General features: G+C 45.6%; 1 protein-coding gene across 1 annotated transcript in view; it reads left to right on the forward strand.

Annotated features, from left to right (window-relative positions):
* The window catches only part of DNAH8 (dynein axonemal heavy chain 8), a 418964-nt gene that overhangs the window by 346722 nt on the left and 48522 nt on the right, over positions 1-23720 (forward strand). Inside the window, exons 73-80 of the mRNA XM_073556422.1 lie at positions 7543-7714; positions 8955-9110; positions 9378-9533; positions 17179-17361; positions 17598-17703; positions 18320-18572; positions 18645-18835; positions 20747-20868. Coding sequence (XP_073412523.1) covers positions 7543-7714; positions 8955-9110; positions 9378-9533; positions 17179-17361; positions 17598-17703; positions 18320-18572; positions 18645-18835; positions 20747-20868 — 1339 coding nt within the window. The remainder of the gene's footprint in view (positions 1-7542; positions 7715-8954; positions 9111-9377; positions 9534-17178; positions 17362-17597; positions 17704-18319; positions 18573-18644; positions 18836-20746; positions 20869-23720) is intronic.

Here is a 23720-nt window from a genome sequence, read left to right on the forward strand (position 1 = left end):
CTTAGCAAACTTATTGGGGTGTGCCAGATCAGGACTAGCCTCCCTGGCCCTCTACCCCGCCTTCTGTCACCCAGCTAGCTGCTTCATTGTCCTGCAGCTCCAACCTAGCATCCCCCTCTCATCTATCCCATTGAGCGTCTGCTCAGTGAGCAGGAGACTCCTTTGCATATTGTCTATGGATCTCAGTGTTACCAGCTGCACATTTAGATCCAGTAACTTTGCTTCCAAATGCACAACGTGCTCACATCTCGCACAGCAGTATGCACCCTCGACTGGCTGTTCAAGGATTTCATACATGAGACAAGTCGTGCACTGGATGGCATTGGCAATAGAGGAGCACATCCTAATGGGGATTGCACCAGACAAAAAGATAAGCCTCTCCAAACAAACCTATTTCAACACCCTCATCATCTCACTGTCCAATAACCCGAAACGTCTCTTTGACACTTTTCATTCTCTACTCAATCCAAGAGTACAGGCCCCAACCACGGAGCTCCGAGCTGACGATCTGGCCAATTACTTCAAAGAAAAAATTGACCAGATCCGACAGGAAATTATCTCCAAATCCCCTCATACCATGCACTGTCCTCCCTCCCCCACTGCATCTAACTCACTCTCTGATTTTGAACCAGTCACAGAAGAAGAAGTAAGCAGGCTCCTTGCATCTTCTCGCCCAACTACTTGCACCAGCGACCCATTTCCGTCACATCTCCTCCAGTCCCTTTCCCCTGCTGTCACCCCTCACCTAACTAAAATATTTAACCTCTCTCTCTCTTCTGGTATTTTTCCCTCCTCATTTAAGCATGCCATCATACATCCACTACTTAAAAAACCATCCCTCGACCAAAACTGTGCCGCTAACTATAGACCTGTCTCTAATCTTCCCTTCATCTCTAAACTCCTGGAACGCCTGGTCCACTCCTGTCTTATCCGCTATCTCTCAGAAAACTCTGTTCTCGACCCTCTCCAATCCGGTTTCCGCTCTTTACACTCCACTGAAACTGCCCTCACTAAAGTCTCTAATGATCTGCTAACAGCTAAATCAAATGGTCATTACTCCATGCTAATTCTCTTGGATCTCTCTGCAGCATTCGACACTGTGGATCATCAGCTCCTCCTCACTATGCTCCATTCCATTGGCCTCAAGGACACCGTTCTCTCCTGGTTCTCCTCCTATCTCTCCGACCGCTCCTTTACTGTTTCTTTTGCCGGTTCCTCCTCCTCTCACCTTCCCCTTACTGTTGGGGTTCCTCAAGGATCGGTTCTAGGCCCCCTCCTCTTCTCCTTGTACACTGCCCCTATTGGTCAAACAATCAGTAGATTTGGTTTCCATTACCATCTCTATGCTGATGACACCCAATTATACGCTTCTTCTCTTGACATCACGCCAGCCTTTCTAGAAAACACTGGCGATTGTCTAAACGCTGTGTCTAATATCATGTCCTCACTATATCTGAAACTGAACCTGTCAAAGACTGAACTCCTTGTGTTTCCTCCCGCTACTAATGTACCTACACCCGACATTGCCATTTCCGTCTGTGGTTCCACTATTACTCCCCAGCAACATGCCCGCTGTCTTGGGGTCATACTTGATTCCGAGCTTTCCTTTGCCCCCCACATTCGATCACTGGCTCGCTCTTGTCATCTGCACCTCAAAAACATTTCTAGAATTCGACCTTTTCTTACTTTTGACTCTGCAAAAACTCTTACTGTTTCTCTTATTCATTCTCGTCTCGACTATTGTAACTCTCTTCTAATCGGTCTCCCTCTTACAAAACTCTCCCCTCTCCAATCTGTCTTGAATGCTGCAGCCAGGATCATATTCCTCACCAATCGTTACACCGATGCCTCTACCTTGTGCCAGTCATTACACTGGCTACCCATCCACTCCAGAATTCAGTATAAACTTATTACCCTTACCCACAAAGCCCTCCATGGCTCAGCACCACCCTACATCTCCTCCCTTGTTTCAGTATACCACCCTACCCGCGCCCTCCGTTCTGCTGATGACCTGAGGTTAGTATCCTCAATAGTCAGAACCTCCCACTCCCGTCTCCAAGACTTTACACGTGCCGCGCCAATTCTTTGGAATGCACTTCCCAGGTCAATACGATTAGTCCCCAATCCCCACAATTTTAAGCGTGTCCTGAAAACGCATTTATTCAGACTGGCCTATCGCCTCAACACATTAACCTAACCTATCCCTGTGTGGCAGAGCCAAAAGTTTTACCATAACCAGGTTCCCAGCATCATGTTCCCACATGCTTTATGCATCCATTAGCCCTCTGTGTCTGTACTGATACACACTTAACATTATGGCTGGTCCATACAATCAGGGCAACTGTTACCACCCACCTTTCGTGTCTACCTCTTTCCTCATAGACTGTAAGCTTGCGAGCAGGGCCCTCACTCCTCTTGGTATTTGTTATAATCTACTGTATGTGATTATTGTTATGCTGTAATGTCTATTGTCTGTACAAATCCCCTCTGAAATGTAAAGTGCTGCGGAATATGTCGGCGCTATAAAAATAAAATTTATTATTATTATTATTATAAGCAAAAATAAATAAAAAGTATTAATAAAATATAACAGCAATTCAGTAATACCTCCCTTGGAAACTCCCTGAATCCAAAGTCACTGAATCACAAGTCACACACTTAACACAGTTCGCACTTACGCTCAGGTCACACTCAGCTCACTGACACTCGCTCAGGCAGAAGATTTAAAAGTCTGTTTGTTTTTTTTTCCCTTTTACCAGCACACCACCCTGCTGCTCAATGCACTTCCAAAAGAAAAAAGAAAAATGAAAAAAAACCCAAGAGGTTTGGACCAGTATAGGACACTGCAGTAAGGAAAAGAAAGGGGGTAGGAGGGACAGAGGAGAGGCATACCTAAAGTGCCATATCTAAAAGTCCGGTCTGGCAGGGACCAGGCAGAGGTCCTGAGATGAGCTGAGGGAACAGGAAATGCAAGAGTTAACAGCATGAAAGCATTCTAAAGTAGCTCACAGTGCAGCAATCCCTGCACACTACACCACAGACAGCGCTTGCTGCCCCATGCTTCCAGGTATGTCCTGCAGCATTGCTGCACTGTGAGCTACTTTAGAATGCTTTCATGCTGTTAACTCTTGCATTTCCTGTTCCCTCAGCTCATCTCAGAACCTCTGCCTGGTCCCTGCCAGACCGGACTTCTACGTATGGCACTTTAGGTATGCCTCTCCTCTGTCCCTCCTACCCCCTTTCTTTTCCTTACTGCAGTGTCCTATACTGGTCCAAATCTCTTGTTTTTTTTTCATCTTTTTTCAGCCCCTCCTGCACATTCATACTGCCCTGATTGCTTCTTTTTCTCTTGTGCTTTAAGGTCAGTCTCCATGCTTGCACAGCCTAATTAAGTTGCATTTATGTCATTTGCTCTATTATGCTGGCCTTACCGTAACCCAGCTCCTGCTTCAATCAATATTTACTGGATCTAACTCCAATATCCTATGGGCTAACTCATTGATTTGTACAATTTTGTTCTACAATGATTTTGCACACAACGATCCTGTACATGATGATTTTGTACATAGTGTAAATATGTAATTGTGTAAATATGTATATCTGTTTAAACCTCTACAGAGTTTGTACATTTTTGTGATTATCACTGTATATAGCCTAATGTCTATCTTTGTATGTGTCTTTTCTAGTGAGGTTTGAAAAAGACCCGACATAGGGTCGAAACGTTACCTCAACGCACTATTCCCCTGTGGTGTCTTCAATACAAATTTTTTTGCATTGGAAATCAAAATTTCCCAGAATGCAGCTGTTTTCTCTTCACTAGATGACCGTCTGGACTAAGTTCCAGGTTCAGCTTGCACCTACCTCATATCCACAGAGTGCACTCTTGTCTGTATCACTACCTCCATGCAAATGACACAAATCTGTAGTCTGTGGGTATATACATCGGCATGTTCATCCCCTGGTGTAGAAGGGTGCAATCACCTTGGTGTGGGCGGCCTGACAACGTGTTCCTGCGAGATCAGGACATTAATACGTATTAGATGTAGAAGCCTTTGCTCCTGTTAATTTTTGCGCTGATTGACCTTTAGCGGCGGCCCCTTTTGTGTTGTCACGATGTTCTGTAATTACAGCTGTACATTGTGCCTAACGGGAAGGATTTGGCTCTTTACAAGGACATTGCTGCCGGAATTTTTACCTTGTGCATGAAAGTAATGATGTGAGTGGTTATAGGTGCCATCTGAATTCTATCTTTCACAAATAATGAATAAACGGAGCAGATAATATAAACGTTTGAGGACAGCACAGCCGATAATCTGAAGAATCACATTATCAGGATTGTCGGTCTGTCAGAAGTTACCTACCATCACCTGATTTTGTTATATCCTTCACTGAGATACAACAAAAATGAGCTTGTTAGGACCACTAATAATGATGTCTCCTTCATTAGACACCATTGTGCTGTCGGTGAGGCCATGGCTGATCTTGGCACTGCTGATATGACCAGTGATACCGGACTACTCCGTAATACCAGCCTTCCCTGTTCCCCAGTATACAGCAGCTCCAGCCTCCCCTGCCACCAGTATATAGCAGCAGCCTCCCCTGTTCACCAGTATACAGCAGCACCAGCCTCCCCGTTCACCTGTATACAGCACAGCCTCCTCTCACCAGTATACAGCAGCAGCCTCCCCTGTCACCAGCCTCCTCTCACCAGTATACAGCAGCAGCCTCCCCATCACCAGCCTCTCACCAGTATACAGCAGCAGCCTCCCCTGTCACCTGCCTCTCACCAGTATACAGCAGTAGCCTCCCCTGTCACCAGCCTCCTCTCACCAGTATACAGCAGCAGCCTCCCCTGTCACCAGCCTCCTCTCACTAGTATACAGCAGCAGCCTTCCGTCACCAACCTCCCCTGTCACCAGTATACAGCAGCCTCCCCTGTCACCAGCCTCCTCTCCCGAGTATACAGCAGCAACCTGCCCTGTCACCAGCCTCCTCTCACCAGTGAACAGCAGCCTCCCCTGTCACCAGCCTCCTCTCACCTGTATACAGCAGCCTCCCCTGTCACCAGCCTCATCTCACCAGTATACAGCAGCCTCCCCTGTCACCAGCCTCCTCTCACCAGTATAAAGCAGCCTCCCCTGTCACCAGCCTCCTCTCACCAGTATACAGCACCTCCCCTGTCACCAGCCTCCTCTCACCAGTATAAAGCAGCCTCCCCTGTCACCAGCCTCCTCTCACCAGTATACAGCACCTCCCCTGTCACCAGCCTCCTCTCACCAGTGTACAGCAGCAGCCTCCCCCGTCACCAGCATCCTCTCACCAGTATACATCAGCAGCCTCCCCTGTCACCAGCGTCCTCACCAGTATACATCAGCAGCCTCCCCCGTCACCAGCGTCCTCTCACCAGTATACATCAGCAGCCTCCCCCCGTCACCAGCGTCCTCTCACCAGTATACATCAGCAGCCTCCCCTGTCACCAGCGTCCTCTCACCAGTGTACAGCAGCAGCCTCCCCCGTCACCAGCGTCCTCTCACCAGTATACATCAGCAGCCTCCCCTGTCACCAGCGTCCTCTCACCAGTTTACAGCAGCCTCCCCTGTCACCTGCCTCCTCTCACCAGTGTACAGCTGCAGCCTCCCCCGTCACCAGCGTCCTCACCAGTATACATCAGCAACCTCCCCTGTCACCAGCGTCCTCTCACCAGTATACAGCAGCAGCCTCCCGTCACCAACCTCCCCTGTCACCAGTATACAGCAGCAGCCTCCCCTGTCACCAGCCTCCTCTCCCCAGTACACAGCAGCAGCCTGCCCTGTCACCAGCCTCCTCTCACCAGTGTACAGCAGCCTCCCCTGTCACCAGCCTCCTGTCACCAGTATACAGCAGCCTCCTCTGTCACCAGCCTCCTCTCACCAGTATACAGCAGCCTCCCCTGTCACCAGCGTCCTCTCACCAGTATACATCAGCAGCCTCCCCCGTCACCAGCCTCCTCTCACCAGTATACATCAGCAGCCTCCCCTGTCACCAGCCTCCTCTCACCAGTATACATCAGCAGCCTCCCCTATCACCAGCGTCCTCTCACCAGTATACATCAGCAGCCTCCCCCATCACCAGCATCCTCTCACCAGTATACATCAGCAGCCTCCCCCGTCACCAGCGTCTTATCACCAGTATACATCAGCAGCCTCCCCTGTCACCAGCGTCCTCACCAGTATACATCAGCAGCCTCCCCTGTCACCAGCGTCCTCTCACCAGTATACAGCAGCCTCCCCTTTCACCAGCCTCCTCTCACCAGTGTACAGCAGCAGCCTCCCCCGTCACCAGCGTCCTCTCACCAGTATACATCAGCAGCCTCCCCTGTCACCAGCCTCCTCTCACCAGTATACATCAGCAGCCTCCCCTGTCACCAGCCTCCTCTCACCAGTGTACAGCAGCAGCCTCCCCCGTCACCAGCCTCCTCTCACCAGTATACAGCAGCAGCCTCCCCCATCACCAGCGTCCTCTCACCAGTATACATCAGCAGCCTCCCCTGTCACCTGCCTCCTCTCACCGGTATACATCAGCAGCCTCCCCTGTCACCAGCATCCTCTCACCAGTATACATCAGCAGCCTCCCCTGTCATCAGCGTCCTCTCACCAGTATACATCAGCAGCCTCCCCTGTCACCAGCGTCCTCTCACCAGTATACAGCAGCAGCCTCCTCTCCTCAGTATACAGCAGCTGCCTCCCTTAAGTGAGCCAGACCAGCCATGGAAGGGTTGCTCCCCACTGTCAGATTAGCAGCCTGTCTTGTCCATTGTGTGGCAGATTATAGGGGTGTAACTGTCTTGTAACTGCATCTAATATACATTTTTTAGAAATTTCTCAAAACAAATAAAATACAAAATAAAGTAAATGTGCAATATGCCTTTAGTTCCTGCAGCTGTAGTCATATTTTTTTTCATTTATGGCCACAAATGATAGATGGTCTGAGATTGCAGGGTCAGACTACACGGGGTTTGTTGTCTGTTACCATGGAGATGTATTGTCTGCAGAGGAGCTGCAGAAGCAAAACCAAAAGGTTGAGTCAACCTTAAAGGGAATCTGTCACCCCTTTTTTGAGATATCATATAATGATATCATTCAATTGTGTGTCACATAAGGATTCTCTTAGTACTTTTGCTTCCCCCTGACCCCGCACCTTTCATGCATTTCTTCTTGTGCAGAGCAAGACAGGGAGGGAGGAGCAGGTGAATAAGCCCCGCCCATCGGACCGGACCGCGGCAGTTTACATATATCTGAACCGATATAAAAAAGGTATTTATGGATGAAAGGTGCGGGGTCAGGGGGAAGCAAAAGTACTAAGAGAATCCTTATGTGACACAATTGAATGATATCATTATATGATATCTCAAAAAAGGGGTGACAGATTCCCTTTAAGTTGCTGCATTTATTTGAAGTTTACATTTATTGGTGCAATCAATAAAAGTGACTTGGAAGGTGGACACAGGTTATTAACTGCGGACACAGGTTATTAACTGCGGGCACTGTGCTTATTTGCTTCTAGCCTCGTTGGTGATGTCCTCATAGTGGCCGCTTTCTTCTCATACTGTGGACCTTTCAATCAAACGTTCAGGAATCTCCTGCTGAAGGACTCGTGGGAAACAGAAATCAGAAGCAGAAACATCCCGATCTCCGGAAATCTGAATATAGTGTCCATGTTCATAGACCAGCCAACGGTAAGGAGGCGTCATTATACTATAGTGATGTCTATACCACGGGTGACAGGCAGGGGGCAGTGTGACGTCAGACTCCTCTACTGCAGATATATATCCTGTATATATGTATATACTGTGTGTTACTTTTATATGTAGATGATAGGATGTCACACACCAGATGATACATTTGAGCACTGTGTGGGAGATATACCGTGTGGGTTAGGTACATGTACGGCATTGCTTGCTCAGTCCTGTCTTTTTATTACTATCCTATATGAGAGCTGTAGAGTCCCACCTCAGTGCGGAGGAAGAAGCTGCCAAATACCTGATCATTTGGATATCATGTCCCTTCACTCTCTACTTTTCATCACTTGTCCTGCCTCCAGAGGGGCATGTATATGATGTCAGTGACCAGATTTACCCCAATTCCTTCTTTTCTGCCATGTGTTTGTGTTATTATTTCATACTGGATCTTTTCACCTACCTGCAGCGGCTCCACATCAGAAAACCTGCACCTCATCTTACTCTCCATATGTCTTTTACATTGCCTGGGTTGTTGCATTGATTGCAGATATTTCAGACATGTCACCATTAAAGGGACTTCTTTTGTCCATTCCCCTGTAATCGCAGTGACTGATGCCATTGCTGTGTCTTGTAGTAACCGCTGAATTATAAAATATCAAGAAGAGTATGTATAAGCGATCACAAAGCCACTATCGAGGAATGCTGCACGATACACACAATCTTCTCACTGTATCGCGTGTGTCATGCAGTTGTCACTAATTCTTCTTGCATATTCTGTGAATAATTCCAGCTATTGCCAATCTCTGCTCTTCCTGCAGGGGGCAGAAGTGTGCTCGGTGCCTGTGACATGCTGCACGCTGCTGCGCTGTCCCCGGCTGCGGCCTCTCCTTGGCCTTTTCCTGTACATCCACATCTGTGTCTCTGCAGCTTCCTGCAGTGCTCGGTTGATCTATAGTTGTTACAAACTAGGTGAAAGAACGTCTTAGTTTGATAACACGTGTGACATTTTATCTTGGGCTTCTGACATCTACTACATGTGATCTGGATGCATCTCCCTATGTGATGCCGCGACAAGCTGCTCCAGTTTTACCATAAGGATGATAGAAATTGCAGGTGGACATTGTGATATTGTGGGCGAGGGGATGAACATTATCTCGTATGTCTGCTGGGTCTATGACTCCTGTTTGTATCTTGTGGATACTTTGTGACTGCCATTTTCATTTTATGTGTCTTGTAGGTGAACGATTGGATCCTTCAGGGTTTACCCGGAGATGATATTTCTATCCAAAATGGTATAATCATGACCAAGACAACCAGATATCCCCTCCTTATTGATCCGCAGGCTCAAGGGAAGGCTTGGATAAAGATCAAAGAGAAAATCAATGATCTCCAGGTGGTCACCATACATTAGGACTGTCTTTTTCTATGTATCTTATTCATTGTATGAAAATAGGAGTCCATGTTACGGCAGAATTGGGTCCCAGTGGTGGGGCCGTCGTTTATCATACATTCATTGTACATGCACTGATATACTATAGGTGTACAAAATAGTGACAACAGGCACAGACGGGATAAATCAGATGTAGCGGGAACACAATACATTGAGCTCTCACTAATCACAGGATGTAATAAACCCTGACAATCATCTCCTATATCACAGGTGACCTCCATCAATCACAAATCGTTCTGCGCTCATTTGGACGACTGCCTGTCATTAGGAAGACCCCTTCTCATTGAAGATATTGCAGAAGAACTCGATCCGTCTTTGGATAAAATTTTAGAACAAAACTTTATTAAAACTGGAACCATCTTTAAGGTTTGTGTTTTGATGTGACGCATCATCCAGTAATTATTAGTGCGGCCTCATTCATAAGAGGATGCCATCATTTATTGCATCAGTATTCCAGGAGTTTGAGAAAGTCAACGTTTTCAGCCATAAAAAAAAATGTTAATGTCCTGCCGCTGTAGCACTGATGGTGTTGTGGTCCCTGCATGTCTTCCATTATATTCCTGCATCAAAGATGTGTCTTATACCAAGGACAGTGATGAGCGCCAGTCCTCACCCCGCTGCAAGAAAACATACCGTGGGGACCATGGGCAGCCGGTGTCAGTCAGTGACGGAGTTACTGCAGACGTGTGTGGTACACTATGAAGTGCTGCAGAAGTACATGGAAAATATCCTCCTAAGGCTATGTGCACACGTAGTTGGAAGTGCTGCGGATTTTTCTGTGCGGATTTTGAAAAATCTACAGGTAAATCCGCAGTTCAAAATACCTGCAGTTTACCTGCGGATTAGCCTGCGGTTTCACACCTCACAATGGTGAAGGTGTGAAACCGCAGCGGAATCCGCACAAAGAATTGACATGCTGCGGATTGTAACCCGCTGATAAATCCGCAGCATGTGCACAGCGTTTTTGGTTTTCCCATTGCAAAGAATGGTACTGTACAACGCAGCAGAAGCTGTTGCGGACCCGCAGGGCCAGAAACGCTGCGGATCCGCAGCAGAATCCGCATCGTGTGCACACAGCCTAAAAGCCGCCCAGGTACTATGTGCCATGGTTGCCTGGTCTGAGGCAGTTCCTGGGGCTTCTCTCTGCTCTTGTAGACTGACAGTTCTCTCCCTAATATTGAGGAGCGTGGTTGGGAGCAGCCGCCAGTGGCTGTCTCTGAGATACATGGCTCCCGACAGCCTTCCACAGCTGCATTGTTTCAGTGTAAAACGTTCACAGCTGCAGTAACACAGCCAGCATCTGATTCATGCCGCCCGAACCCTTTACCTCATCAGGAAAGATTATTTTCTAATATTTCCAGCTGATGTAAATGGTTGAAATCTCAGGCAACCCCTTTGATAAGGTACTGGAGCTCTTTTACCCTCATGGTATCAGCCGCGCAGACACCTAAGGCCGGGGTCACACTGGCGAGGAATACGGACGAGTGAGAGGCGTTAAAACCACGCATTACACACGGACAAATGATTCTCTATGGTTTTGCTCCCAACAGACGTATATTTCTCGGGCGTATTCTACGGTCCGTGCCAATTGCAGCATGCTGCGATTGTCAGCGTACTACGCCCGTAGTACGCCAATGCAAGTCTATGGGTGCGCAAAAAATACGGATTACACACAGACCAGACGTGTGACTTGCGAGAAATACGCAGGTCTTTTGGCTGGTGACAGGAAATGGCCCAATCCATCATCAGGAAGCCTAGACATGCAAATCACCTCAAATAGCGCTCCAGACATCCAGGAAGTACGCCTCCACGGAGTACAGCAGAGTCATGGCGCCATATTTCTTAAATGTGGAGATGCTCATTGTACTCGTACAGGAGCGGCCACGACTCTGGGACCAACGGGATGCCAATTATGCAAACCGGGCAAGAAAGGAGGCGTCATGGAGGCGCATATGTCGCCAGATGTTCCATGACTTTGGTGATCGGCCACGTGAGGAGTAGCAGAAACTGAGTAAGTACAAGGCCCAAAAATGATTAAAATTACCTCACAACCAAAAATGCATACAGATTCTGCCCCCCTCCCCTTCCTGTGCTTCTACTTTTTTCCTCATGAGGCGGGTAGATTTTGATGTGACACATAGTTTCACACTGCCATAATTTTGCCCAGGCCACAAGCTCCTCATCCTCTTAGCCAACCAAGTTATTAAGTGTAGTTACTTGATACATGAACTATTCAGACCCTGTGTATCTGGCCTGGATGGGCCAATTAGATATGCCACCCTGGCTAGAAAGCACACCCCAGAAGGCCACATGCCTAGACTACTGGTAGCAAATGTGACCGATCAAATATGTGAAATTGATAATATTTCCTGTCACATTGCAGTGGAAGATGTTATGAAACGCTGGCGCAGCATCCGGGATCAGTACCGGCGGGAACGTCAGCAGCGGTCCAGGAGTGGGGATGCGGGCTACGTAAAAAGAAAATACGTATATTATGACCGCCTCTCCTTCCTTGCCCCAATTCTGGATCTGAGACCGTAAGTAGATACCTCACACCACATTACACCCATACTTTACAGGGCCAAAAATATTGATGTATTTTTGCCTCTGTTCTATTTCATAACAGAACTCAATCCAACCTTACGGATCGAGGAACGGGCTCAGAGACAGAGGCCATAATTGATCCTGTAGGGGATGAGGTGGCTGGCCCATCTTCTCCCCCAACAAGAAGCATGGGTGAAGAGTCATCACACGAGAACCCATTGCCTGCCCAACAAACACCACCACCAGGATCGTCTGCTGCTGGCCCATCACCCATACTGGAGGAGCAGGGCAACATGAGCAGCAGCCCAACTGCCCAGATCCGGGGCTCCCCACAGGCTGCTGTAACATCCCGGCAAGGACGAAGAAGGCGGCAGATGGCTGTTCAAGACACCAGGACCAATGTGGACACTGGGGTCCTAAATTACCTATCTAGAGTCAATGCAGATGATGGGGAGGAGGCATACTCACGTAGCCTTGCCCTTTATCTTCGTGCCCTTTCCCGTGAGGTGAGGCTCCGTATTCGAGGATGTTTTCAGATCCTGCTTGATGCAAGCACACCCCCCAATACCCCATATGAGCTTTTTGAATATCTGGAGACGTGGCAGCTTTCCCCCAGAAATCTTATGCGCATGAGACCACCCACACAGATGCTTGGTCAAGCAGGGTCTGAACATCCTCAAATACATGGCCCTACACCTCACCCCCTTCCTCCCCCTACCCAACCTTTCCTACAGCAGCAACATATGTCTGCCTCTAGCCAACACCACCAATATGGCCACTTTTTCCCACCCAGTGATGGAGGCTGGTTCCAACCTGGTTGGGGACGACATGGCTATATTGGTGGGTATGAGACACGGGCCTACCCGCCCCAACAAGAAGCCCCTCAGCAGTATTACTCTGGCCACTACCCCCAACAGTCACAGGAGGAAGGTCAGTACCAACATCATGGGGAACAGTATGCCCCCACACAGGGCGATGATGCTCAAAATAGTCAGCAGCAACCACAGGCTGCTCTTCTGCCTTCTCCTACCCCAACATTCCACAATTTATAAGTGGCTTAAAAACATGCAAATTGTTGATGCATACTGTACATCAGTGTCCATAAGCGGACTGATGGCAGGAGATGTCCAGTGTGTTACAACTGGTGCTAAAAATCACAATCCTAAGTAAAAAAGAGGTGCTCTACATCATCAAAATGATGTAAAAACTATAAAACCAACATTTATTATGTAGGTTTTCAAAGCATATTAATAAACCACTATGACAGGCAAGGCTGCCTTACGCGTTTCTGACACATATTACATGTCTGTAAAAAACACAATATTTCACCGCACTATACTGGGAAAGTCAAAGGATCAAAATAGACTACTCACTTGATAATACATAGAAAAGGCGTGCTGTCCATATAAAATTCGTAAATTTGTGGGCAGCTAACTTTCTTTCCAAATCAAGGCAAACAGCCTCAAGAACATCACGCTCTCTCTCTCTATGTATTATCAAGTGAGTCTTGTAATGTGATCCTTTGAGTTTCCCTGTATAGTGCGCTGAAATATTGTCTTTTTTGCAGACATGTAATATGTCTCAGAAACGCGTAAGGTAGCCTTGCCTGTCATGGTGGCTTATTAATATGATTTGAAAACATTCATAATAAATGTTTGTATTATATTTTTTATATCATTTTGATGATGGAGACCTCCTCTTTTTGACTTTGGAATCCAATTGTCTAATGTTGCAATGTTGTTATTGCATTATATCTTTTGTTAGATATGTTTGTAAAGTTTATTTTGCAACAATGTTCAAATCTGCAAAATGGCCAGTTTGGACCATAGCCCAAGTTTTACATAGGGCAAGAATATGTTTGCCTTTAAGAAAAAAAAAACCCCTAAAAAAAAAGGCAAAAGTAGAAATTTGTCTACTACACTTTACGTCTCTGTCTCAATTCTCAAAAACCGTGTCAGCATACTAACATACGCTTACCAATGCAATTAAACAGTCATAGATTCAGAAGGGGTAGAAATATATATTTTTGGACACACATCAAACCAAAATTTACAACATAGACACAGCATGCTCTTGCCAAGAAGTTTCCCCCTCAGGTGCCAGAAAGTAATTAGTGAAAATATCACGCACTTTGAGGCCAGAGAGCGGTCTACGTTGATGGTTGATAGGTGGTCTCACCCTACGCACAACACCAGCAGAGGAGGAACAATCATGTATCCTGGTGAAGTGATGAAGAACCACACAGGCTTTCACTACTTCATTAACATTTTGTTCACTCAGCTGAATGGCAGACTGGAGTACCTGCCATTTGGTACAAAGAATGCCAAAGGAACACTCCACCAGTCGCCGAGCACGTGATAGGCGCAAGTTAAAAATTCTGCGCCAGTGGTCCAGGTTGCGCCGGGGATATGGCCTCATGACATTGCGTGTTAACTGAAACGCCTCATCTGCCACAAGAACATAAGGGACAGATTCTTGAGTGGAGCCTGGTAGCTGGCGTGGTGGTGGTAGATCCAACTGGTTGGTGCGTAGCCGCCGAGCCATAATGGAAGTATTGAAGACTCGAGAGTCTCCCGTCCTTCCATAGGCCCCAATGTCAACAATTATAAACTTGTATTGAGGGTCTACCAGATCCAACAATACAACAGAAAAGTATTGTTTATAATTGAAGAATTGGGAGCCAGAGTTCGGCGGCTTACGCACCCGGATATATTTGTCATCAAGGGCCCCAATACAATTTGGAAACTGGCATTCCTCCTCAAAGTCCCTTGATATCCTCAACCAGTCTTCCATCCTGGGCTCGGGCATGACGACTTGATGTAGTCTTGTCAAGATTTCACTACATGTTGACCTGACTATGCCAGAAGTGGTAGATCTTCCAATCAGAAACTCATGGTGGAGGGCGGCATAAGACAGGCCAGTGGACAGGAAGCTGAAGAACAACAGAAAAGGAATATTTTAGAATGCACAAATTACAAAACAAACAGGTCCATACATACAAAACTTGTAAGGATTTCAGAGCAAATAACACACACATCTTTGTTTGCACAATGAGTTAGTGATATTCAGTACATATTACACATAACATTCTGGTCTGTAAGTTGACACATATGTGGACTAAGATGAGGGCATAAAAGTTACTCCAAGAAGCAAAAAATACATACTTTGGCCAAGACATCATGAACATAGAGAATGTGGTTGTGTAGTACATACCGTATTGTGAGTAGAAGTCGCTCCTCTGCAGATATCGCTTTGCGCATCCTTGTGTCCTGAAAGGTTATCCCAGGGCTCACTGTCTCCAAGAGGCGATCAAATGTTGCAAGGCTCATGCGACAGTATTGGTAGAATTTAGCCGGAAGCTCCCGCAGAGAAGAATAGAGGCGGTGAAAATGACCTCTTGTGAGTCGTTGCCTCAAAAGTGGATGGACCCACATGCGTCTCCTCCTCCGCGGATCCACTATCACTGGGTATGGTTGGCCAAAGCGGCGTGACAAAAGCTAGTTGAAGAGAACCTACTCAGTTGTGTTGAAAGTCAGACTGTTTGCCATGTTGCACATACAACCCCAACACACCTAGTGAAGGCAAGGTCACAAATGGACAGAATGGAGGCAGCCACCTGTTCCTGAGCCAATAAATACAGTGCAGGCTAATGATTTAAATAGTTGGCAGGCCTCAAAACCGTTAAATGTCCATTTTGCAAGGCTGCGAGAAAATCTCGCCATACGGATGCTGACGTGCGCAAAATACGCGACCACACCTTGCTTACGGATGACATACGGAGCACTGTTTAGGGGTCATTCATCCGTATTACGCCTGTAAACTACGGACCGTATTTTGCGTCGGTTAGTGTGACCCCGGCCTTACACCAGTCCTATAAGGCCGGGGTCACACTAGAGAGGAATACGGACGAGTGAGAGGCGTTAAAAGCACGCATTACACACGGACCAATGATTCTCTATGGGGCAGCTCCTAACAGCCGTATATTTCTCGCCCGTATTCTATGGTCCGTGCCAATCGCAGCATGCTGCGATTGTCAGCGTACTACGGCCGTAGTACGCCAATGCAAATCTATGGGTGCGCAAAAAATACGGATTACACAGGGACCACACATGTGACTTGCGAGAAATACGCACCAGGTGTCTTTTAGCAAAGCCGGCAATTCAGTGCGCTATACAGTAAAATCACACTGACAGGTTTAATAAAGAAACGAAAGAACAGATATAGACACATAGAATATATATATATATATATATATATATATATATATATATATATATATATGTCTATTCTTTGGTTTCTGTTAGAAACCCTGTCATAGGGCTCCATTATATGTCCATTTTGCAAGCCTGCGAGAAAATCTCGCCATATGGATTACATACGGATGCTGACATGCGCAAAATACGCGACCACACCTTGCTTACGGATGACATACGGAGCACTATTTAGGGGCCATTCATCCGTATTACGCCTGTAAACTACGGACTGTATTTTGCGTCGGTTAGTGTGACCCCGGCCTTAGCCTGAACTCCTGTGCACTGGAGATGATGATCCACACCTTACAGAGGGTGACACATGCTGGTCATTGTATTTATATACTAATGTGTAGCTCGAGTCTCTGGATCTTGGCCGATATCAGCTGTGAGAGCAGAAAATCCTGAGTTTCACTTGAGCCTAGAGTGCAATGTGTGCAAATACAAAGCGGTGTGAAACCGCATCTAAACAATGAAGAGGCTCCATCACTTACATGGTCCATGCAGCCCCTTTTACAGCTGAGCGGCACAGCACCACTGGCTCTGTTCACATGTCAAGTAACCATCCATTAGGATGGATCCAGCAGCAATCTATTGTCAAAAAAGTTGTGCAGACAGAACATTTTGTCCATTTTTAAAAGAACTGATTTCAGCTGGATCTGTTTTTTTTTTTTAATCTTGAAGTCTATGAACAACGGGATCAGTTAATTAGCCGTCCGTTTCCTTCCATTTCAAACTGATCCAGTGAGCAAAAAACACATCCTTTTCAAATGAAAAAACCTGACGACTAATTAACAGAGCCGTTTTCCATAGACTTCAATGTTAAAAAAAAAAAAACGGATCCAGTTGAAATCCGTTTTTTTAGCCAGACCGTCAGTTAAAAGGTTTTCTTTTTAACTGATTTCTGCTGGACCTGTTCTAACGGATGATTACTGGACATGTGAACAGAGCCTAAAAGTGATGTTCTTTGTATAGGATTGCCCGGATACCCCCATTATGGTCAATAGATGACACACTGGAAACGTGGTACTTGTTTTCAATAACGATATTGGATAAGGATGGAGGATGCTATCAGTCATTGCATTTATTTCTTCACCTACCTTGGTTGTAGAAAAACATATGCAAATGTTGAAAAAAATGTTGAGTCATTAAATATATTACTTCGTCATTCCGCTGTTCAGCTTGATTATTGCACTGTTATTTTGCCTTTGATGCAGGTGAAAGTTGGGCATAAAGTAGTGGATGTAGCGGACAAGTTCAGACTCTACATGACCAGTAAGCTGCCGAATCCTGTCTTCACTCCGGAAATCCATGCAAAGACCTCAATAATAGACTTCACTGTCACAAAGATGGGACTGGACAAGCTGCTCCTGGGAAGAGTTGTCCTGGCTGAGCAGCAGGTAACGGTGTCCTCGGCGTAACCCGCTAATCATCTATTGAGTGATGTGCTCTGTGAATGGCGCAGCCTCCTATGGCTGACAGCACAGAGATAAATAGTTAATAATTCACACAGTGATGTCACAGCACAGGGATAATGCATCCGACTACAAAAGCGCAGTTTCTTCTTGTCACATATGAGGTTTGCACTTGATGTACATCCCGTGGGGGGGTCTCAGCCTTCTCTGGTGTTTTCTAGGAGCTAGAAACAGAGAGAATTAAACTGATGCAGGAGGTTAATGTGAACACGCGCAGAATGAAGGAGCTGGAGGACAGTCTGCTGCTGCGGCTGAGTGCAACGACAGGTATCTGTGCAATCTCATGGACGGGCCTGATCAATCCACAGTGATTCATGTACACTTTGCCACTTTCTACTGTAGGAAGCACAATTTATCAACTTTATAATGGGAAGTGCCACAACTTTCTAGTCTACTTTGTGCCACTTCCTCTTATAGTTATAAAGATCTCTGCTTTCTGTCTTTGAATTGCAGCATTCATTGTTTGCAATCATTTTTTTAAACCTGTTTGACCAAGTCCACATGGTGGATTTACTGCTGATTCCTCAGGTGCAATCCTCAGCACGATGCATGTGAATAGTTCCCGATCTCAGCCGCACGCTCCGTAATGTTTCCATCTGCGGATTTTTAAAGACACACTAAGTCCATGATGTTACAGTATTTCTGTTGCGTCTCATCACAGCTTCCACCCTTTTACTGTATAGGAGGGAGATTTGTGGTGAATGTCCAGCACATGCGGATTTTGCATCAGAATCGCTGCACATCTGTGGTATACAGCTGAATTATTCCACCGCTTCTGGACTTTTCCTTAGGGAAATTACTCTGATTTCTTTTCTCTAATGCCACATTAGCACAGTGATATAGGGCAAATGCTGACTAATAACAGTATATTCCTCATTGTCAGGATCTCTGGTAGAAGATAAAGCTCTAGCGGACGTTCTGAGAATTACTCACCATATAGTCAGTGACTTGAGCGAGAAACTGTTCATCGCTGCCGACACAGAAGTGAAAATCGGCAAAGCCCAAATGGAATATCGCCCCGTCGCCTCCCAGGGAAGCATCCTGTATTTCCTGGCCTCGGAGATGAGCACAGTCAATGCCATGTACTCGACGTCACTCAGACAGTTCCTCAAGCTGTTCGATAGATCCATCGCCAGGTAGGAGGACGTTATTCCCTCCCTTCAGATGATAAATCCTTGCCACGATCCTGCCCTTGTGCTGTCTCACAGATCAGACAGAAGTCCTCACCTCCACCAGCGAAAAAGCAACATCACTGAATATGTAACATATGAAGCGTATAGATACTACACCAGAGGTTTGTATGAGAAGCATAGGTTCCTGTTCACACTGCTCCTGGCACTGAGAGTCGACCTCCAGCAGGGGAACATCAAACACAAGGAACTCCAAACTTTTCTTCAAGGTAAATGAATTTCATGTTTTATTGCCTAAATTTCCCACAGACATCAGGGCAGTCAGCCCTCCTCTGCCCATTAACACCCCCGGGCAGTGGGCTCTAATGGATATCAGGGAAATGGGTAAGAGAATTAGAATTGCCAAATAAACAAGCTCAAGAACAACAAGATATGCAAATTAAGTCACGGGTGCTCTGTAGGAGGTCCCAAACCCGGCAAGTGCTTCATGTTTGCCTTGCTCAGGATCGCCCACTGGGGGCACATACAACCTTTTTAACCTAGTTGGTAAAAGTTTGCTTTCTTGGCAATTAGGCCCTCTCTACCACAACATCAGATCTTTATCAATCATGATGTTTCAACATCTGTTTAGTCTAATATATGGCACCATTACTGGTTTTCTGGGCAAAAACATGATATTTAGAGAGAAAGGCATAGGGAGGGATGATTTAGCGAATTCTGCTTTGAGCAGGGGGTTGGACCAGATGGCCCAGGAGGTCCCTTCCAACTATACCATTCTAGGATTCTATGATTCTAGCGAGGGTCTGGGGGGTCTGTAGACTTTCCTTTCCACCAGTTATTGGGGGTTTCAGAGTCCCCACTGACCTAAATCAGTAAGTTATCCAGTGGATAAGCGATGGCCGCTATCAGCTGGGGTACTCCTGTGTAAATGCAGGTAGCGATATGATACAACACAGGATGACTGACATTACTCATACATTACTTATGGCAGATTTTACACCAGAAATGTATTAGAAGGTCCACACCTTTGTATAAAGTTGGGCCATTTTGAATTCTCTGAAAGTTATTAATCTTTTTATCCCGGAGCCTTGTAATAAACAGATGTAAGTGTGCGGTAGAAGTGTCTGCTCACACCACCTGGTACATGTTTGTAAGACATTTTTTTAAGCATTTTTTTCACGACTTTTTTTTATATATGTTGAATAATGGAAAAAGTCACACAAAATCAAGGAGTTATTCATCATTGTGTTTTCTTTTTTTGATCTTGTGTAATTTTCTGACGTTTTCTTCACTAAATTCATCAAAACAGCGAACTCACACTCTATTCATGAATTTTGCTCAAAGTCAAACATTTTATTTTTTTTTCTGTCTATAACCAGTCTTGTGACGTTTAGTGCAAAAAGTCTCACATTTCACAAGATGTAGGAAAAATGTCAGGCGTACATAATATCGCTCCATGGGAGGACTGTAGTACATTTGTGATAAATTTTGTGACTTTTTGAAATGTTGCAAATGAGGAATCAGGAAAAAGCATCTGTAAACCCCGAACTCTGCCCAATATCCAACGTCAATAAAGGAAAACAAAAGCAAACGGGCGGACACAGAAAATAGACTTCAGAAAAGGCGAAAAATTGAAGGATGAATTTGGTGCAAACAAATAATAGAGCAAAACACTGAAAACTCGACCGTCAGCTTCTCACCATTTTTAAGATATGTGTTTGTGGCCAATGAATGAAAAACAGCAGCAGGACTAAAACCTGTGCGGACCGAGGGCCTTGTATACCCCTCATTACAGTGAATCATAGCACATTTAGAAAAATCTCATCGGCTCCATGTGCACAGTGGCCTCTCATTGTGACTTTTCTCACTAACAGCAAGGAGCGATCTTAAAAGTGGTCAAATATAAAGTATATTAGAAACGTAAAAAGTCAGTCATCGTTTAGTGATTAAAGAAATTCACTTTGAATAATGCAAACTCCTTATGTGGTTCATCCACGCGGAACTTAGCAAAATCTTGCAGACGTCATTGCAAAATTCTGTGACATATCGCTTTCATGTGAAAATCCCTATTATAAATTCACAAGCGGCTGTTTTCCGTTCTCACTGCGGCTTCTGGATGATACATTGGATTTTTCTGTTTACCTCAATTCTAAAGCGTCCTGTTGTGATTCACTTTGTAGGTGGAGCGGCTCTCGACCTGAAGTCTTGTCCTCCGAAGCCTTTCAAGTGGATCCTTGACACGACCTGGCTCAATCTTGTGGAATTGAGCAAACTATCTCAGTTTTCAGAGCTCATGGCTCAGGTATTATGTTATTATGTTATATATTGTAATACACTGTGTAATACTAGGTGGGATCCTAGGAGTGGTAATCTGTCTGAACACGTGAATCACCCCCCCTGGAATAAAAGCTCGCTGACCGCTGATCGAGGACTGGCGATCACAGGAGGAATGATGTAAACATAAAATGCATGGCAAATCAGAATGTAGCTGATACCTACAGCAAAGTGCTCATTTCACGCTAACCGCCTGGGCAGTGAATATAACATAAGGCCACATTCACACATAATCTAGAAGTTTTGTCAAAGGCTGAGAATATCTCTGCACCTAAGGTCAGCTTCGCATTTCATGGCCCATGTACAGATTAGGATTTTCGGGTTGGCCTTGCGTTTCCTGAACTGATCCTGCAGCTTCATATGCTGATTTGTGGCTGTGACTTCAGGTCAGGGATAATTGCAGATCATCCTTATTTAGTGCGGACATGTAAAGCCAGCCTAATTCACCCATCCTATGTTTTACATGAATTTATCCCAAGTCCTGGGTTATTTTTAATTGTCTTTTTTAGCAAACTAATTCCCTACAGAGTTAATAGATGTTGGCAGGCGTCCCAAGCAGAGACCCTCCACTATTAAGTTAAACAGATTATTATTATTATTATTAATATTTATTTATATAGCGCCATTGATTCCATGGTGCTGTACATGAGAAGGGGTTACATACAAAGTACAGATATCACTTACAGTAAACAATCACGGACTGATACAGAGGGGAGAGGGGACCCTGCCCTTTGGGCTTACATGCTACAGGATCAGATCAGACCATTTCCTCTGGATTACTGTAACTTTACCCAGATTATCTTAGTAGGTATCTTATGAGGCTTAATGCTGAAGGGGTTGTATCCGGATCCTCTCTTCAGGAGCGCACCTTCTACCTGCTTCTAGGGTAAGTGCGCATTGGATGATTGACAGATTGGGCCAGCGCATGGCTGAGCCTGGATACAGCCCACTTCAAAGCCGTAAGTTGTATAGTAAATATCGTGTGAGTGCGCTCCTTGCCTGGGAAGCCAGCCACCTCTGGTAGACTGCAGGGTGGCCGGTAACCTAGGTAATGAGCTTTAAACTATTACATGAATAATCCCTCTGTGAGTTCATGAGCGGCTTCAAATTTTACCCATTCAATAAGGTAGGACAAACCCATTTTGGGGTATGTGCACACGCTGCAGATTCTGCTGCGGATACCCAGCGGATTTGGCCCTGTGGATCCGCAGCAGTTCCACAGACAGTGTACAGTACAATGTTAGCCAATGGGATTTCAAATCCGCAGTGCACATGCTGCGGATTTTCCGTGCAGATTTGCTGCAGTTTTAAATCTGCATCATGTTAATTCTTTCTGCGGATTCCGCAGCGGTTTGCCACCTGTTCCATTGTCCAGGTGTCAATCCACAGGGGAAAACCGCTGGCAAATCCACAGGAAAACCGCAGGTCACTTTACCTGCGGTTTTACCTGCAAATCCGCGCTGAAAAATCCGCAGGTGAATCCGCAGCGTGTGCACGCAGCCTTAGGTCAAGGGTTGGTGCCATTCACTCTGCAATCATCTTTGTTCTCCAGGGGTCCCGGTAGCAGAAGTTTTGTGGCCCTCTTGTTTTTAGGGAAAGTATGATCATAATAAAGGATGTCTCTTGTTGCTTGTTTTGCTAACAGATGATAAACACTTGATAGAGAAACAGAAATGACGCCACTCCATTACCTGCCGCAGGCACTTGACTGTGGCAGACAAGTCTTTAACCAGCACCATAAGTCCATGACAACCCTCCCACACAGTCTGCCAGTGCACAATGTGCAGGCAAATTAATGCCATTAGTGATAAGAGTCATTGATGACAGTACACATAATTATAGAAGTTGGCGATCCTTCAGGATTTCAGTCCTGCATTTTACAGTCTGTATAAAATAAGTGATGCATGGAAACGTGACACATGACCTACGGCCAGCCACTTCGGACAGATCTGCAAACTGCTCTGAACAGATATCCCAGAGCTTTACATGGCTTTTCCTCTGATAGAGAGACCTATATTGTGCGGACGTACTCCAGTCCCATATCAAGGCGCATTCAGAACTCACCTCCAGTCTACTTGGATTTAATCACCAATGAGTCACACAAGAATGTCAGCCCCCAGATAATGGGAAACCATCAATTGTGAGAGCAAATCTGGGTCATGCAGCTCCATGCAGGACTTTATCATTTACAGTTTATGTACAGAAATGCTTAGATATTGTGTCAATGCATCTGATTGTTTGTTTGGATTTTGTGTATACAGCTCTTAAACAATGCGTCTCCTTGTGTGAGGTCCGACCCCGCAGATCAGACTGTTGTGTTCCCATCGGTCTCCTCTTAGTAACCTGAAGACTCAGACTAAGGTTACGTTCACACTATCAGTATTTTACATCAGCATTTGTAGCCAAAACCAGGAGTGGGTCAAAAATAGTGGTGCCGTGTTTCTATTAGACTTTTCCTCTGATTGTTCTTCTCCCTGTTTTGGCTTATAAATACTGATGTAAAATACTGACCGTGTGACCGTAGTCTTAGGCCTCATTCCCACTTGCGTATAAACTCATCGAGACCAACGAGAGAAAAAAATGGCATTGCATGCGGAGATCATATGGATGTGAGAAGAATCGCATTGTACTCACATGACACTCATCCTACTTTTCTGGATAAATTTTGGAGCTATTATTTATTTATTTTTTTTACACACGCTAGTGGGAGCACGGCCTAAACGTGATTGCTATGCAGCCTGTAACCATGGAGACACATACACGTGCACAGGAGCTGTGTACAATAATGGTACAGCATTTCAAATCAAGACTGTGATGTTG

This window comes from Dendrobates tinctorius, unplaced genomic scaffold, assembly GCF_039654945.1.
Source record: "Dendrobates tinctorius isolate UK_male_01 unplaced genomic scaffold, ASM3965494v1 ptg000232l, whole genome shotgun sequence".
Lineage (NCBI taxonomy): Eukaryota > Metazoa > Chordata > Amphibia > Anura > Dendrobatidae > Dendrobates > Dendrobates tinctorius.